General features: G+C 35.8%; 1 protein-coding gene across 4 annotated transcripts in view; it reads left to right on the forward strand.

Moving 5' to 3' along the window:
* hao2 (hydroxyacid oxidase 2 (long chain)) overlaps nt 1–18,903 on the forward strand; it is a 33,594-nt gene that overhangs the window by 6,870 nt on the left and 7,821 nt on the right. Inside the window, exons 1-3 of one of the 4 annotated variants that reach the window (XM_015395048.1) lie at nt 2,615–2,655; nt 16,697–16,848; nt 18,405–18,556. In XM_015395048.1, coding sequence (XP_015250534.1) covers nt 16,718–16,848; nt 18,405–18,556 — 283 coding nt within the window. In that variant the 5' untranslated portion in view covers nt 2,615–2,655; nt 16,697–16,717. Of the gene's footprint in view, nt 1–2,614; nt 2,656–4,066; nt 4,130–12,826; nt 12,950–16,696; nt 16,849–18,404; nt 18,557–18,903 lie in introns of those variants that run through there. The other 3 variants (XM_015395047.1, XM_015395046.1, XM_015395049.1) reach the window with 3 other exon arrangements.

Consider the following 18,903-nt stretch of genomic DNA (forward strand, 5'->3'; position numbering starts at 1 on the left):
TTTACTGAATATGGCTGGACATTTAACAGTAAAATAATTTGGCCAGCTGGTTAGTATTTATAAAAGCTCCTTCTTTTAATTTAATCTTGTGTATATATTTTTGTTGTCTTGGTCCTAAATGAAGAACGAATACATGAACTGATTGATGTCAGTGAAACAAGTTGCTCACATTGGTCACTGCTCTACTAAACATGAGGAACATTACGGCTCTTTGACCCTTCAATAGATCAATGGAACATTGGCCCCTGCACTCAGCATTGAAACATAGCATATCTTTAAAATAATGTTTTAGTCTGAAATGTCTGTGATATTCTATGCACTAATTGAAAAACAAATAAATAAATAAACAAAAACTTCACCATGGATGATTTTATGTTTTTCAGCAGAATGCTGGTTTCTGTCCTGAAAGGATCTGGAAGTGCTCTCACTAGAAGACATATGCTCACACAAAAATGTACAGACAGTATAATAGAGGAAATCCATTATTTTGTTTAGTTTTCTTGTTTTTCATTTAATTATTTGGGCTGTTTGTGTTTTTATAGAAATGAGAAAAGTCACATTTATGCAAAAAAAAAAAAACTTTTCTTATGTCAAGAATATAAAGTGGATAATAGATTTATAAATATGTTGAGAAAGATGGTAATTAAAAAAATATATTATTTAGGTGCTGAAGTTATTTTGTTTTCATACTTTCCTTTTCAGTTTTCATCAGGGTATTTATCTCCTATATTTCATATCATGTCTAACTACCCGTTTGTAGAAAACTGTGACTGGTGTGTGAAGCAGGATTTCAGTGTGAAGGACTGAGCCTCCCTTTACATAAATGAACAAGAGAGAACTTGAAAATTTTACTCTAAAGACCAAAGAAACGGTTTGATCTTGCTAGTAGAGAACCTATGAACAAGAATACAAATGGAAACAGAAGCAGGAAAAGTGTTTAGGCAGATCGAAGGTAAAAGTCATTATTAAGGGTCACCTGATTAGTTGTCCACAACCGTCCCAATATGATTTTCAATACTACTAAAAATCATCAGAAAGAAATTAATCTTTGAAGGCTGATTTAATCTGAAGATTTGAGCATAAATTTAGACACGTTCATCACTACAGCCCTTTTAAGGTACATATGAGAAGGAAGAGCCCTAGAGACGTGTGCAGATTAAAGTCTTAAAACACCGTGACTGCAGACTGCAAGTTTTCCCTGTTTCTTTCCAGGCGTCATGTGTTCCGAACATCCATCGATCATCGACTACATGACATTTTAGACATCAATGTTTCCTCCTCTGCTTTGTGATTTAAACAATCTTTACACACAGACATACTGCAGGCGTACACATACATAAAAATACAACTGATTTAACCAAATTTAAAAAAGCTGAGATTTGTTGCTTTTTATTTTTGTAAATAGTACAAAAAGAATTCTGTTATTATCCTGAGGCAGAACTATAATTGAGTTTATTTTAATAAAAAATAATCACAATATGAGAAATGTAACCCAGATATGAAGAAGTAATAAAAAAATATTTAGCATTGCATACAATAGCAGTGAGGTATTGTCAGGAAGCGTCATCTTACATTTTAATAAAAGACGTGAATATGAAGTTCTTTGCATCTAAATAAAACTTAAAAGCATGTTTTATATTATATGCTCATTAAGTTAAAATGTTGAAAAACATTGTCTAGAAAAAGAAATTGAAGTGAATTTTATTCTATTATTGTTGCAAGCAAAGGACATCTTTTGTAAATTGTGATTGAAAGAAATCCAAACCAGAAATTAAACTTTTAATTTTAATCAAAAAAGGTTTTTGAAAGTAACTTCTTTATTTCAAATTATTTGTTTCATATTTTTTATATTTTATTTTTTCCAATATAGTATTTTTTCAGATGGAGTTTCAAGAACAGCATACTTTTTAATTTTATTTTTACAGATCACATCTTCTTCAATAATTTGACCAATAAAATATTGTTACTAACATCCATGCAGACCACTAGAAATGTGAAAATTGCACTTTTAAAAAAGAATGAAATTCGAGAAACCTTGTCAAAATTAAACATGAAAATTAAACAGGAAATAATCTGTAAAAATAAAAATAAAAATTGGAAAAAAAATTCTGAATAAAAGAAAATCTGGGAAAACAGTAAAGTAACTCTCAAAATAAAATGTTTGTAGTTCTGGATTGCATTTTTTTATTTTCACTTTCCATTTTTCAAAATGTGTTCTTTGTTTGCAACATTAATGGAATAAAATTCTCTCCATACAGTTAGAATAAAAACCTGGCAGCCTTCATCTATGTTAAAACAAACAGCACAGGTAGAAACCCTGCTTTAGCGTAAAAACAAACACTCCGAGTATTTGCTACCCTGTCCTTGTATTCTGATGTATTTAGTCTCGTAATTAACCCGAGAGAGAAAGCAGTGGAGCTGGAAACCTCAACAGGGCAGGATAACACCTTGACAATTCAACCCACATGTGCAGCAGCTTGCTGGGCTGCAGCCTGGGGGCAGAGCCTCAGCCAGCATGTGGAAGAGGTTTTCCACTCTGCTGAATGTCCAGTACCTCCAGCAGGATCAGCCTGGAGCCAGCTCTCACTAACGCTGCAGTATCAAGCATCACGGCCAGCTGTGGATTAACACAATTTGCACCTCCCCTCCGTGCAGGTAACACTCACACCTCTGTGTGGAGGTCCACATTTCACACACGCTAGTACACACAAAGAACAGACATCTCACAGGAAGGCTGGTTTGTTGCCAACAATATTACATTTGCAAAGATTCAATTCAATTGAAGCTCCATAATGCAATAAGAAAGGGATAATCTAATTTGACCTCACTGCTGTTTTAAAACGCTTGAACAACTTCTTGAGGCGTTTTGTTTCATCCTCAGAGAGCTGAGAAAGCCTGGCATTCAATTTTTTCTTCAGTCCTGCTATCGATCAATCACGTATGGGCAGGGACCCTATCAAAACAGGCTCACGATATCAAAGCTGAGGACATCTGTGTTTTATATGTATGTATACTCAGAACGGCTGTCAATCTCTGCTCCACTTGACTTCTTTTTTTTTTTCTAACAAAGCTTTTTTTTGTCATATTTGAGCAAAGTTACGACCACTATCAGACCAGTGAGTGAAGTTTATGAAAAAGCTGGAAAATCAGACGCCTTCCTAGATAAGGTCAAATAGTTTAACCAAGGAATTTAAACACTGAGTGGAGGAAATGTAGTTGTTTGGTGGATTAAAGTAGAAAAGATCAAGGGGAATCGAAATAGAATAAAATGAATTTCCATGGAGAATAATTTTTTATTTTGCTGATATTTATGAATATTTCTTTCTTTAATGTCTCTTCACACCATGTTATGTCCTTCCTTCCTCCCTTCTTTCTTACCTATGGAGCAATCAGTTTTTCATATTTCCTTTATTTCCATCCTTCTTTCTTCTTCCACATATCCAACAATCATTTGCTCCCTTATTACCCTCTTTCCTTCTTTACTTTCTTTTATTCTTCCTCCTAAATTTCGTCCCTATCTTCTTCCAAGCTAAAAACCTTCACGCTTCTGTTCTTTGCGCCATCATCAACCCATCCACCCTCCTTCTATATTTCCTTGTCATCTTCAAATTAATTTTATTTCCTCTATCACTTCCTTCTTTTTGTAGTCCCTTGTAAGATTTTTCATGTTCCATTGAAAGCAATCTGAGAAATTACAAAAAGATTTATGTTTGGCTTTTATATTTGTCCAAAAATAAGGCCGAGAAGTATACGATTAGAGTTTGTAATATTATGAATCTTAGATATGATAATGTGGAGGTAAGGAAAGGATAGCTAAGTAAAAAAGGCATAAAAAGGTAAAGAAAAAATATTTGAGGAAACAATAGAAAGGAGGTAAAGAAAATAAAAGCAGAACAATTCTTAGATTTATATAATAGGAAAATAAAATAGAGGAAGCATCTGTCTTTTGGCTGGATGTTCAGCTTTTTTCTGGGGGAGTGCTGACAAGCAACTAAGCTGAAGTGGGCGGAGCCTCTCAGTGGATAGGGGGGTGAAAGTGGGAGGGGGGTGGACTGCCCTCTGACATGACCCTGTCACATGAGAGGTGAGCCAACAAGTACTGAAGGCCTGTTAAACACCTCGACACCAGGTAAGAGACCCATTATATCCACCTCATTTAGTGCATTGATGACACTGTGCTCTTTATTAGTCTCATGTCTTCCAGCAAGTTTGTTTGGCTCAAACAACACAGCTTTCAGGGGTTTTTTCCACGGTTAACTAAATTCCATCCGAAAGATACCAGAGAGATGTCTCCCTGTGTGTTAATAGATAACTGAAACAAAAACAAACAAACCGGGTTTTAAAAATAGATTGAGTATATCTTTGATTATGCCGGTTGTAGTTTTGTGGAGTGAATGTTAAAAACCTGGTTTTCTAGAAGTTCACCTGAACAATGTCCTGCCAGCAGCCATTCACTGGCTCTAAATGACTGACACCTTTTACAGAGGCTGGCATTCAGCACCAAAAAAACAACTACAGGCACACAGAGCAGGTCTAGAACTAGAAAATATAGACAACATTTAGGCCTTTCTGCCTATTTTTCACTAAAACTATGCAAATATGTTATGACGTAGTTTAAGAATATATGTTTTTCTTGAATAGCATTAATTAAGCTTACTTAAATGGAAACAATTAAGAAGACAAAAGAATAACAGAACACATTGTTAATTTGTTCATATACATAAACAATAGATAATTTCTATAATAATAGATAATATGAGGAGTTGTTTCATAGATAATATATGTATAATAGACAATATTAAAACATTGTGTGATCTAACAGGTAAAGCCAAATGGGTTGTGTTTTAGAAGAAGACCAAAGATTGTGGACTATAGACAAAAAAAGTTAATGTTTACAGGTCTAGTAAATGTTAATCTACTACACAGATTCTGACCAGCCTTTTAGATTTCATCAGTACCACACCGCCCTCATGTGTTCATTGCTGAGAACTATTCTGAAAAGAAGTTATGGAAACAGTCTTTTTCTGCACATTGTTGCTGTACTTTACCTGGTTGAGATTAATAAAGCCAAGTTTCAGATTAATTTGTGCTTCACACCATCCTATAGAGCAGAGGTAACAGATTAGCGGACCCACCTGCTGGCAGATCCAGACCCAACCTGATTTAAAACATTTATAAAGTTTGTCATGTTGTTGACAGCACTGTCTAATTTCACTTGTGCCAATTCTCCTGTTTGTATGGTAAAGCCCTCCGGCATCAGAGCAAAGGCCCCATTATGGTCCGGTGTCATGCATGTCTCATGACTGAAGTGAAATTTTTGAGCATATTAACCCTTTATTTTTTTTAACATGTTGTTACAGTTAGCAGCTCTAATTAAAATCTGCTGCATCATTCTATTAAGACATAATAGCAGCACCTTTCATGTGTTTTGGACTCACACCAAAACACATGAAACACCAACTAAGAGGAATGTCTCAATACGTATTCTTTCCAAAAATGTTTTTAAAAAATCTACTGGATTTTGTTTCCATTTTTGAAGATGTTTTGCTTTCCATCCAGGAAGCTTTTTCAATTTAAATTGTTGTTTTTTTTTTTACTTTTTTGGAATGACTATGACCTGGATGACTGAGAATCTTCACCAGCTCATAAGCTATTGGAGTTTTAAAGAGATAATCTGATTCTACTTTTGAAGGTTTTGAAATAAAGATAAAACAATCTTCTCTTATGTGTCAGTTTCTGAATCAACTGATTTAGGACTGACCTGATGTGACATTACGTCTCAAAAGTGGGTTGAGTGATACACATTTAACATTTGTGCTAAAAAGCCTAAAATTCAAATTAAGATGTATAATTTTGTATTTTCTTTTGAATTGTTTTTATATTAACGGTGATCAAAATGAAAAAGTGTATTTATACTCTAAAATCTAGTCTACACTGCATGCTGCCTGTACTGACTTTATGATACGGTGAACAAATGTCCCTGATTTCCTGATTTCCTTTCTCCAAAAATGACATAAAAAAAGCTTCTGTGTTTTCTTTTTTTTTAACAGTGTCCTGTCTGGCAATGTCGCAATAAGAATAATTGTCTTCATGCCAAAAAGAGCCCAAAAGATTTTACTATCACAAGAGGAGCAGTAGGGCTATCGCCATAGTGTCCGGCTTGTTTTACGCATAGAAATTGCTTAAATATAATTATGAAGGGAGTTTTACAGATTATATGGACACTGCAATTTAAGTAGAATGTGTTTTCTTTTATTTGGTTTTGGTCCTTTTAATGTCTTATTACAAGGTCACCGTAACCCAGCAGGCAATCTGCCATGGGTATTTTTTGTAAGTAGGTTTGCTGATTTATTTTTGACTATTTTTGACTTTCAGACTTGTCTATTAAGGTTGAATATATAAAAGCTTTCAAATAAAATTAAATAAAAAAATATCGGTTATAGAGAAAAAATGGAAGGAAGATCGCATGAATTAGTAAAGATGGGGGGCAGTGGCGACCTAGTGGTTAGGGCATAGAGCTTTGAATTCTGAGGTGCTGGGTTCGAACCCCACTCCAACAGACTGCCACTCTGGCTCTCTGAACAAGACCATTAACCCCTGATTGCTCCCTGGATGCCGCACAATGGCAGCCCTGTGCTCCCCAAGAGGATGGGTTAAATGCGCAGATACATTTCTCCAATGTGAGATCAATAAAGTTCAGTTATTATTAGTAGAGGAAGGAAAGATAATCACTTTGTTTCTTCTGATAGGAGCTGGTTTTAACACATGATAGTTTGACTTTTTTGCTGAATTAAGCCGTTTTTGCTGTTTATCAGCTGAGGAAACAAGAAACTATTTTGAAAATAAAAGAAACATTCAGTTTTATAATAGGATAGGTTTCAAGTTATCTTAAGAAATGACCAACCTGTAACGGATCTCTGAAAGAAAGATCCTACTTTAAACATTAATGGAAATGTTAAATATTAGCTGACCCTGACACTAATGTTATTTTTGGAAAAGTTTTAAGTTTTATAATATCTGTGTTTTAAAATAGAGCTGAAGAAAATAGGAGTAATTAAAAAACTACAGATAGAGAAAGAAAATAGAATGATGAAAAGGTAATTTGGAAAAACAGGAAGACTATTAAAAACATAAAGAGAAAGGGGAAGAGAGCAGAGATATAAAATAAAACACAGGAAGGAAGAACATGGAAAAAAGTGAAAGCATGAATGCTAGTATTCCTGTAACCTTTTCCCTTATACTCAATCCTAAAAACAGAAACATTCCTGCCTCTACATTTGATTCTTCTTGTTAAAATATGAGTATATATTTATAAATTACACATAACTTTAACCCTCCAAGCTTCTTTGTTTCATCATAATCTAAGTGTTTTTGTCTTTGAGCTAAAAACTGTCAGGGTTTGATTGAGGTTTTGAGGAATCAAATGCAGAGGCAATGAGACAGATGAGTTCTTGTAGTTTTAATTGTGTTCTCACAGGCAACAGAGGCAGGAATCCAAAAATCCAACAGAAAAATTCAAAACAAACCAGAACCATGGAGACATCAGGGAAAACAATAATGAGGAGCCAGGAAAAGACGGAACCAGCACTGAGGAACTGCACAGGGAAAGTATTTATGGGAAACTGAACAAAGACAGGACTAATGAGCTGATTGGGAGCAGGTGTGAACAGAGGCTTCTAGAAGGAGCTAGGGTAAAGGAGACCGACACAAGAGGGCAATACAGAAAAACATAAGAACTCAAATGTATAAAGAAAACACCAATAAAGCTAGAAAACAAAGAAAAACATGGATCAACGTGAAACTGAAAACTCACAGAAATCTTCACAGAACGAAGAGAGTGACATGAACATAAAAGGATTTAATCTCTGAAGTCTCAGCATTCTATATTACAAGCAGCTGTTGGAAATAGGAAAGCTAACAGTCATGCATGTGGGTTCCTTCAGGGTACTCTCCAAATCAATCCTTAGGATTGTGTTGATTGAATCCACCTATATTGACTGAAGAAATGGATGAATAAAAACAAACTTATTCTGTAAAATATGTTTTAAGGTTTGACTAATGGGGGGGTAATCAGAATAATATTCATAGATTTAGACAGAGCTGTGTAAACGACCTAAACCAACATTTGGTGTTACCCCAGGCTCTAAGAGGGCAGCATGTTCTAAATTTCAGGGGGTTACTATTTCGTGCGTAATCCACAATCTTTTTTTCTTTTTTTAAACACAATTCAATCACTCTCTTTTCAGAGATAATTTAAAGTGAAAACAAAATGTGAACATTTCTTATTGAAAATGGGAGTATTTGATAAGTTGTCCAATCTTTGAAATGACTGTTTGGTTGAGATGAAACTGAATGGAAAAAGAAAACAAAAAACTTCTTGTGAATTAATTATTTTTTTCAGATCGATAATCTGGTATTAGCTTGGAAGCAAGATGAATGCCACGATATTTGTGAATTCACAAACTCCATAAAAAACATATTTCCAGAAGCCAGTAGATCCATTAGCCTCAATACAGAAATACAGTCATGTGTATGACATCAACTCATCTACCAGAATCTGCAGCAAAACAAATATGGCAGCACCGGCTTTAGCTCCTCTCTTTCTTTTTGAAAAGGATGCAATTTTCGCGTTTTTGAAATGGAGAGATGTTTGCCCCATTCCTCCTGGTCAGATTTGGCAAGAGTTTGATTTACAAGTTAACTCCGGTAGTTGTGAAACAAATCAAAAATGTGATACAGCACGGCTGCTACTGCCGCTGTAATTTTCTGAAAGCTGAACATGGAGGCATGTCCTTCTTTGTAACTCACAGCAAGAGATGTACTAAATTCCTTTCCCCTGGAGCCTTGCAATAATTTATCAACCAGATAGCAGGAATGATCAACCAGCTCATCTAATGAGTTACAGTTTAAAGTGGAAGGAGAAGGATGAACCTCGGTTAAGTTTTCAATTGTACTTTCCCTGATAACATGTTTTCTTATAACATCTGTTTTGGTAATTAAATTAGTGGGAAATACTGTTTCAAAGTAAACAGAAAATATGGTCTGATAGGGAAACATCAGTTACAGAAACCTTGGAAATATTTAGAACAACTGATGACCAAGTCTAAAATCTGTCCTAGATTGGGCAACATGTTGAGTCAAACCAAAACTTTTAAGTACATTAAACAGTTATTTTGTGCCTCTGTCTTCAGGTTTGTTGTTAACCTCTACATTAAAGTCCGCCACAATAATTAAGTAGTCATATTCAAAACATTACAGATAAAAGTTACTGGAAATCATTAAGAAAGTTTGTTTTGCACTTTGGAGGCCTATAAACATTCACACACCTGGCTCTAACTGGGCCCCGTACTTGAACAGCCAGATATCCCAAAGATTCAGAGTCACTCAGGATCATTTTTCTACACATCAGTGAATCATTATTCAGAGTAACGAGTCCTCCCTGTTTTTTTAAACAGTCTGTTCTGGTGGAGAAAATCGTAATGTTGAGGTGTGGTCTCCAATAAAACCGGCATCTCATTATTTTCATCAAGCCATGTCCTCGTTAAAAACATAAAATGAATAGTTTGCTGAGTAATTAAGCCTGATTTAAAATAATTTTCCTGACAGAGATCTTACACCCGTTTTGATTGTGATCAAGCATGAAATGGTCGCTATTACCGGTTATCAGTCGCATAGAATGGCGTCAGACTGCGCCTCCTCTACCTTCTACAAGATTTCTTATGACTGATAATATGCAGCATATCGTTGATAATAGCTGCTTCGGCCAGCTTAAGTTTTATTTACTATTTACCCACTTTTTACCTTTTATCTGCTTTATTGACAGCCGACCTTCTTTAAAAAGTCTGCATTTTAAAGCTTTACTTTGAGTGAATTCCAAATATTTCAGTCATGTGGATTTAATGTGGCTTTCAGAAACAACTCAGTTAGTAGGATATATTTTTTTTGGAGGGGAGTGAAATGTCGATCAACTTTTTCTAAATGAATTCTGTGAGTAAAAAAGGAATTACCTTAGGGTTAGGATTAGGATTAATTCGATGATAACCTAATGAGCCTACAGGTAGATAGGGGGCATAATCTGAAGCCATCCTATAGGACCGATAACCGCTAATAACGGCCATTTAATGGGATGAAATCATCCAAATCTGGATCTTATGTTAATTGAAGCCATTTCAAAAACCTTGGTTGATATTAACTCTCTATCTGGTTGGATGGTTTACTATTGTTTATCCTTTCAGCTCTGCTCTTTTTTCACTGCATTATGACTGAGAAAATCAGCTCTGATAAAGTTACCACTGGAACCCAAAGTATATAACATGAACATGATTTTAAGGTCCTGATTGCCAACATTACCATCTTTGTTTGCATGTGGAGGAGCTGACAGTGGAGGGGATTTATGGCTTTTAGGTGCTGGCTGGCTGGGAAGAGACGGTGAAAAGGAGGTTTGGGTAGGGTAGGGTGTCTGTGTGTTTGAAGTGGTTGGAGGGGGGGAGGATTTCAGGGGACGGATTCAGCTGTAGTGTTGGGCTGGATACAGTAGATGGTGCAGTGGAGGGCTTGTGGGAGACCCACTTTGAGGGGATTTCTGTTGGGATTTCATGCCTGTTTGTTAGGGTTGTAGGAATGGTTCCTTTGCTCCAAAGGAATGATGGGTGTGACCTATACCCCATTACCCCATGCACCATCATATTTGTTCATTTAGTTTTTGTTCCCATTCAAAGTAATCATGTTTTAAGCCCTCCTGTCTCAAGGCATCATGTTTATCATCAGGGAGACTCTTTATCTGGTCGTCATTCACATCATGTACTTTGTTCAGTGAACAGAAAATGTTGGAACCCAAAGGTTTTCTACCCAGGTGAAATAGAGCTCTCATGAAAAGGTGTCTATTTTCCAAGAAGCTTTTAAAGTTATCATTAAAGCCAAATGATCTTGCAGAACAGGCTCCTTTGATCCCTTTATTCAGGTAGAAAACTCTGCTGGAGACTCATCTCCTAGTGAAGGTGGCGCAACACTAATGAACACTTTAAAACGGAGGTCTTCAACAGGGGGTCCGCGACCCCTAGGGGGTCCACGGAGGTACTGCATGGGGGTCGGGGAAGTTTTGGCTGATAAGACTTTTTTTTTTTTTTTTTTTATTCTCTCCTTGCAATTTCTTTCCACTAATTGAAATGTCTTTAAAAAAAACACATTAACATGAACTCAACACACTGTAGTAAACAGATAAATGGAGGCAGAAGATGTCTTTCAGTCATCGATGCACACATTCAGCGACACACAGGAGCTCTTTCAAGCTGGACACCGTTTCATTCACAACACCCATCAACCAGGAATCAGAAATACTTTCATTACATGATTCCATCTGTAATAGAGTGACTATAGGACCAGTTTAATATAACACAATTTCATACAATATATATAATTAGGGGGTCCTCGCTCCATCTTGCCATCAGTTAGGGGGTCCTTGGCCTCGAAAACATTGAAGCCCCCTGCTTTAAAATATAAACCCCTTTATTGTCACACAAAGGGAATAATTCGCTCTAACTTCACTTGCGCCACTTCTGCTGTTAATATGGTAAAGCGTTCCAGAACAGTCCTGATCTGGAGGTGATTGTGAGAGGATGATCGTCCCTCGTTACCCCCTTTATAATACACGACCCACGATGAGGCTGTAATTCGGCTTGATTGAAAAATTCCAGCACGATTGGAGAATCGGCCCGAAAAGGGCAAAATCCCATTATTCCATTATTATCTCAGTGGGTCCTTCCTTATATTCTGTTTTGGGAGGAAATTGCTTTTTGCAGCTGTTAATGTTTAGAGTAGAAGACATGTTTTGCCAGTTTTGTCCTCTAAATAAGACATTGACTCCGTCAGGCTTCTTTTCAGATCTTGGGTGGGTTGTTTATTTTTTTGGCTTTGCTCCAAGAATGTCAGCCAGGACGACCGGTGAGGTTATTGTCATTAGAAGCAGCACCTTGTTTCTTTTTAATTTATTTTCTTAACTTGCAGTTGTTTGCTATTGCAGCAGTTTCTCTTGTCTTTTTTACATGTGTTTGTAACTTGTTTGCACCTTGCTGCTCTCTAATTCCTTTGATGGCAACATTTCTTCTTTACTTCTTTATTTGTTTCTTCTTTATCATGTTTTTTAATCTTCATTTTCTTTTATTCTGCTTTTATTTTTCTTCTATTTTATTGTTTAATTCATGTAAAGCACTTTCAAACGTCCTTGTAATGAACTTGCATTGGTTTGCATATATTTGCATTACATTTGCACCCTCAGCAGAAAGAATACTTTCTTATCAATGTCACTTTAAAGTCTCTACAATAGTTTCTTTAGCACAAAAAATAAATGTAAAAAAATAAGCTGTGCTGCAGGGCTTTTTTTCTACTTCTTTCCATCTTGGTAATTGACCACAACTTAATGTTTATTGCTTCTCTGCTTACCAATAAAGATTGGTTGCTGTGTCTGTTGTTGTTTGTTGGTTGGATTCGTTGACAAGCTGTTAAAAATTTGGAAGAGTGATCCTTAAAAAGACAGTAACTGCAATAACTGAAGCTTTTCCGTATTCTAATGACAGCAGCCTGTCTACACAGTTTTGGACACCTCTTGACCTAACTATGGCTGAAGGCCCCATAAGCACATTTCTCACTCATGTAAACACAATAAAAGCTGGGGCCACCCCCAGGTCGGATCTACTCCCAGTGGTTTTCATAGCTTCTCTATGAAAGTTTATTCTAACCAAGTCAAAAGCCACACATCAGTCTTAGCTGTCTGCTGTGCTGCTCACATATCGAGAAGTTAAAGGTCATGAAAATGTTACTGATTGATTTAACTACGGTCACTCGTTAAACAGGGGATTTGGTTTAGACAGCAATGTTGCAACTTCATTGCTTCATGGATTCTGTGTCAGTCAACAACTGAGAGCTTTGGTTTATGAAATACTCCTCATTTGTGGTAAGTTTGGTTGGGTTTAATTTATCTTTTTGTTTAAATGTTACAATCATAAATATGCAGGTTTTACTTATTTACATAAACTTTGATGTTTGCAAATAAAAAAAATGTCTGTAAATCAAAATATCTCTTTGATCGTGTTATAAAGAAATAAAAAGGGGCTGATGAAACATTCAGCATGTTTTTTTTTTTTGCAAGGAAAATCTGTTTAAGATATTTTATTTTTGCCTCTTTACCCAAAGCAATTTGGTTAGTCATGATTTAAGTAACCAATAAAAAGTAAAAGCTGTTCGGCATTAAAACAATGATCAACAACAGATGACATGATTTAAATTCTGTTAATGGGTGGCAAGTAATAGGTCAAAATGAAACATTTTGTTTTCAACACTGATGTTGGTCAAATTATGAGGGCAAAATGAATTGATCACAGTACAAAACAGCATCCCCTTTGGATATGTGGTTAGCATCCATTAAAATGCTGAATGATGGTGAACTGGTATGAGTAACTATGCCTTCTGATGGCTGGTGAGAGAAAAAGGGTTTGATGCGTCCAATCTACTAGCAAGGGGTTCTGACAGAGCAGTTTATGATGGTGCATCACACATTTCTCCCCATGGAGCTGAAAAACCAAGGTGGAAAAAATCCTAAAAGACCGCAAAAATCAACTGAGCATTCAGTCATGTTCTTGTGGGGTTTTTTTTCCACAAGAGTCACATGAGAACTATGTTTGTGGAATAGCTTTATTATACATTTTTTCTATGTTTAAGAAATCTATAGTTCACATTTATAAACAAATACCTTTTCATTTACATTTTCTGTATCAGGTGAATATTTTAGAAAGGATTTATGTTGTCTTAATTTGCTTTGCATACTTTTTTAATAGAATCTACTTAAATTTGGTATTTAAAGATATATGAATGTGTACCGTTACCTATAGATTTTTGGTATTAAAAATGTTTTCCTATAAAATTGCATGAAATTTCCAAAAATGCATATTATTTCATGCAGTTTGCTAAAAGTTTAAATAGAAACACATGAGTCACGTTTGATAGTGACAAAATTATAAGCTTTTTGTTCCGTTTGTACAATATGGAAACATTTGCTATGATACAAAATCGTAATCAAATAGGCTTAACTTCTGCTAAACTGATTTTAAAGAAAACATCAACAAAAATAGCAAGGAATAAAAATTCTAGTTTTTAAACAGGTAACACCCAGCCCCAAATCCAACTTTGATCCATGTTTTTCTTAGTTTTCTAGTTTTATTGATTTCATTCCTTTTTTGTGGTGTTTTCTGATTATATTTGAGTTCTTAGGTATTTCTTGTTTGTAGTGATGTTAACTCTCCCTGGAACTTTGGCAGGCATTTTAACAGCCTCAGTATTCAGTCAAGATGTTTGTAGGAGAGTTGCTATCAGTTGGATAAAGTTTGGATAGATTCTAAAAATAGATAGTTGGAAAAACAACCAATCTAGTTGGTTAAAACTAGCTTGGTTAGATTAAACAATTAATGATCAAAATCAGAGCAAGTTACTGGTTTCAAATGTAAAGAGTTTTATGTAGTATTGCTTTAAAAAAGATGTGTAATCTTGTAAATCAGCTGTAAGAGATGAACTTCCACTCTTGAAGTTGATAGTTGAAGACCCACATCATACTTTCGAAAGTTGTAATAAAACTTTTCTTTTTTCTTTTTTTTTTGACTGCCAAAGCTAGATTGGGTTGGTTTGACCAAAAGATTGGTTGAGCACATAACTTCCAACCCTATTAAAACCAAAAGATCTGGAAAAACTATTATGCTTGAATAAAATGACTAACAGCTTTTATTTTGGTCATCGATACCCAATTTGCACAAGCACTTTCACTGTCTGCTTGAGCTTATTTCACTAAAATGGCAGAAAAACAGTGATTTTTCTCTTCTAAGACCTTTTACGCATAAAAAAAACTTACAAAACATTTTATTATACTGACCAATCATGTACAATTGCAAAAAATCTGATTATATTACTAACTGTAGTTCTGCACTCCACCAGTAGGTGGTGACATGTTCACATGAGGCTTCATGGACTGTGGGGATTGTTGAAGCAATTTGGCTTAAACGGTTCAAATACCTCATGAGGCTTCATCTCACCATCAGTTCTTGTTTGCCCTCTGTTGCCCTCTTGTCTTGATCTCCTTTTCCCGAGCTCCTTCTAGACTCCTCTGTTCACACCTGCTCCCAATCTGCTGATTAGCCTGGTCTCCCATATATGCACCTCCTACTCAGTCACTGTTGCTGGTTTGTTGTCATTTAATTGCCCCCTTCTTGTGAGTATTCCGGGTTCTCAGTTTTTGTAGATTTATGTTTTTGGATTTTTGCTTCTCTTACCCTTTTTATTATTAAATCTTCAAGAAACCACTTCAGCTTCGGTGTCTGCATTCGGGTCCTGTCAAACCTCAACCCCACCGAGACAAAACTGAGCAATTTATAATATGACAGGATGCTAGAGAAGAAATAGTACTTTTAGCCGAGACCCTGAAGTCTCCAACAATAGTGGAATAAATGGTCTTTTGTTAAATTATTAACCCCTTGATGCCTGAATTTATATAGATGTATACAAAATAATGTGCCTTTTTGCCTTTAAGTAGAGTTGAGATTGTTACTTTGACGAATGCACACAAAAAAAGAATATTTTGGTGTGTAGCAAATATGCAACAACAGACTGTTTTTTTCATTTGTGGTTTATTTAATGTTTTTATATTTGGCTTTATTTGCTTTAATTAATTTATTTTATTATATTCCTTTAAACTTCTATGCTATTTTTATACGATTTTAACTTTACCTAATATGAACAGCAAATTGTGGTGGCAGTGATTGTTTTAAAGGGCTTTATAAATAAAATTAAGTTGAGTTGAGATGAGCAATTATTATTTTACATATCGCAAATTTGTAATAAAAACAATAAAACCGTTATAACAGCCAATACACTGACATCTATATCCTACCATGTTGCTTTTTATAAAGGTTACTGAAAACAAAAATTTGTCAAAATAACTAGGTTAAATTAAATAATCCCTGAAAGCTTTTTGTACATAACACTGTTTATGACAAGATGCACAGTTGCCTAATGTAGCAAATACGCTACAAACCTAAACTGTGAAATAACTCAAAAACCCATCACAAAGATTTTATCTCAGAATAAATGGTGCAGAAATACTCAATAAGCAGTGAATATTTTATCCTGACACAACTCATCATATGTACAAATATAGTTTCTCATCTCCTGAATGGTTTCCTCTTTTTCAATTCCAGAGTTTTGCTCTTGGTCAGCAGAAAATATGTCCATCAGGCACCAGTTTTACTAAAAGTGTGTTTTCAAAAGGTCTCCAAGTGCTCACATGTTCTCTACAATAGGGGTCAAGGGGTTAAAAAGCCTTTAAATATTCTATAAAACTACTAAAGTTTGCAATAATTTCACAATCAGCCATATTTTTATTTTTAGACTAGAACATTTTCTTTTAAATTTGTTATCAGATTTGGTTGTGATTCAAGTACATTTGTAAAACCATAAATATTTTCAGTGTTTCTTGCAATTTTGTACAAATCTACAAAGAATCTTGCTTCATTTTATCCATATTGGTGCAACCAGGCAGCCAAAGCTGATCATAAAGTCATGATGTATATTTCTAGCTACCATGTTGTCTATCTGGCCTTTAATTAAACGTGCCTCAGGAAATACTTCATATAAGGTGTGATTTTTTTCCCCCTTGCAGGACGGAGCTCAGTGTGCAGGGATGGCTATGGTTTGCCTCACAGACTTTGAGGAGTATGCAAAGCAGCATCTTTCAAAAGCTACCTGGGATTATTATGCAGCCGGAGCGGACGAATGCTGCACCAGAGATGACAATCTGCTGGCTTTTAAAAGGTACGCACATTGTGTATGCTTGGCAGAAGGCTTTGGGTTTATTTTACCATATTTAACAAAAAATTTGTACGAGAGTAGGAAGATGTCTCCAACACAATATTTCCTACTTAACAGAAAATAAACCGAATAGCTAAAACCTATTTAGCATGTTATCAAAAAAAAAAAATTAAAAAAATCAAATATTACAATGAAGTTATAATCCCAGCAGAATTATTGTTGACAGGTTTAGTCTCTTTTTGTACCTGTTTAGGGTGACACATTTTTTTAGACTTTGTGCTGTTTAAGCAGTGCTTATTAATTATTAAACCATGGCTACATGTTAGTCAGACCAAATTCAGGTTTTAATTCAGTTTATTTATATAGCACCAATTCACATGTCATCTCAGGGTCATTTATTGAGACAATACATTTAAAAAGGGTTGGAAAAAAACCTGTTGATCGCATCCTGTCATTGACTTGCAAAACATGCTCCTCCTGGATGAGTTTGATTTTGTCACTGACTCCTCAGCAATCCTTCACACCAAGCATGCTTGTAGTGATAGTGGAGAGGAAAACTCCCTTTTAACAGAAAGAAACCTCCAGCAGAAATACGCAAGCAGCCATATTTTGAGGCCGACTTGGGTTCAAGGAGACGGAAGCAGACAGAGAAAAATAAGCAGAGATACAAAAGGCATAAAGTATGAGCTTCAGGAAACACACAGCAGATGCAGCCAAGCTTTTACTGTCAGAGGATAAAGGGGGGCACATACAGTTAGTCACAGTAAAAGAAACAGGACTACACTGGAAACAGACCACACAGCCAAACAGGCAACAGACCAGATGAAGCTATTATGATAAAAAATCAGAGAGAAAAGAACTTGACAAATATTGCAGAGTATTAAACAGAAAATAGCTCAGGATAATCAAACTATTTTGGATGAGGTTTAAGAAGGATAGAGCTACAATAGGGCTAGGACAGAGAGACTTGTTTTGGAAGATGCTTCTCCTAATGTCAGGGTCAGGAGTCAGAGTTCTGTGGAGGTGACAAAGAACTGAGCATAAAATAGAGCTCTGAAATCACCCGCATAGCAATATTCAAACTCACACTAACTCCTGCTTATTGCATTTGCAGTAAAAATGGAAAAACGAGACTGTGGATACAAACGGCCAGCAAATGGGCTTATAGGCCTAATTGGGGGAGAAAAAAACTTCAGCAAAACTTGACAAGGGGAAACTCTTTGTAGGCCCCATACAGACCTAGAGAGGCGCAATGGGAAGAGGAATGGCTGAGATCCTCTAGTAACAGTCTGCCTCTAATCAATCTACAGCTTTAACAACCAGTCAGGAATTTCTGAAGTGCTTTGAGGGTTTCTATTTAGAGATCTTAAAGCCTTGATACGATTATTAATATAAAAGCTTTAGTAAAAAAGAAATTGTTGGATTGGTTTTTGTATGACACATATAAGCTATATTTTATGAGTCATATTTTCTCTTTGAAAATTTCTATACGAGTTATCAAATAATCTTTAAAATGTTGGCCTTCAGAAGGAATCAATTTATTTTTATATCTGTCCTAGGATTCGCTTGAGGCCTCGCATCCTGCGGGACGTGTCAGTAACGGATACACGCACCACCGTGCAGGGGAGAGAAATAAGCTTTCCTGTCGGCATTGCACCCACAGCCTTTCACTGCCTGGCCTGGCATGAAGGAGAGATGGCTACAGCTCGTGGTGAGGCATACTTTTGTGTAGGGTGTGTGTGTACCTACAATGTACATACACATTGTTTTACCTGCAATGGGAAAGATGTATTTTGTAAAATATCCTACATGCAGGGAATTATAGGTACGTATGGGGACATTCAACTGGTCCCCACATGGTAAAACTCTGTTCTTTGGGGTTAGGACTAGGTTTAGGACTTAGGTGTAAATTCAGTTTAGGTTGGGGTTAGTTATGTTGGTAATAGTAAGGGTTAAGGAAAGGGTCTGGGTTAGGCCATACAAATTAGTGTGTGTGTGTGTGTGTGTGTGTGTGTGTGTGTGTGTGTGTGTGTGTGTGTGTGTGTGTGTGTGTGTGTG

The sequence above is a fragment of the Cyprinodon variegatus genome, unplaced genomic scaffold (genome assembly GCF_000732505.1).
Source record: "Cyprinodon variegatus isolate N-32 unplaced genomic scaffold, C_variegatus-1.0 Scaffold722, whole genome shotgun sequence".
Classification (NCBI taxonomy): Eukaryota; Metazoa; Chordata; class Actinopteri; order Cyprinodontiformes; family Cyprinodontidae; genus Cyprinodon; species Cyprinodon variegatus.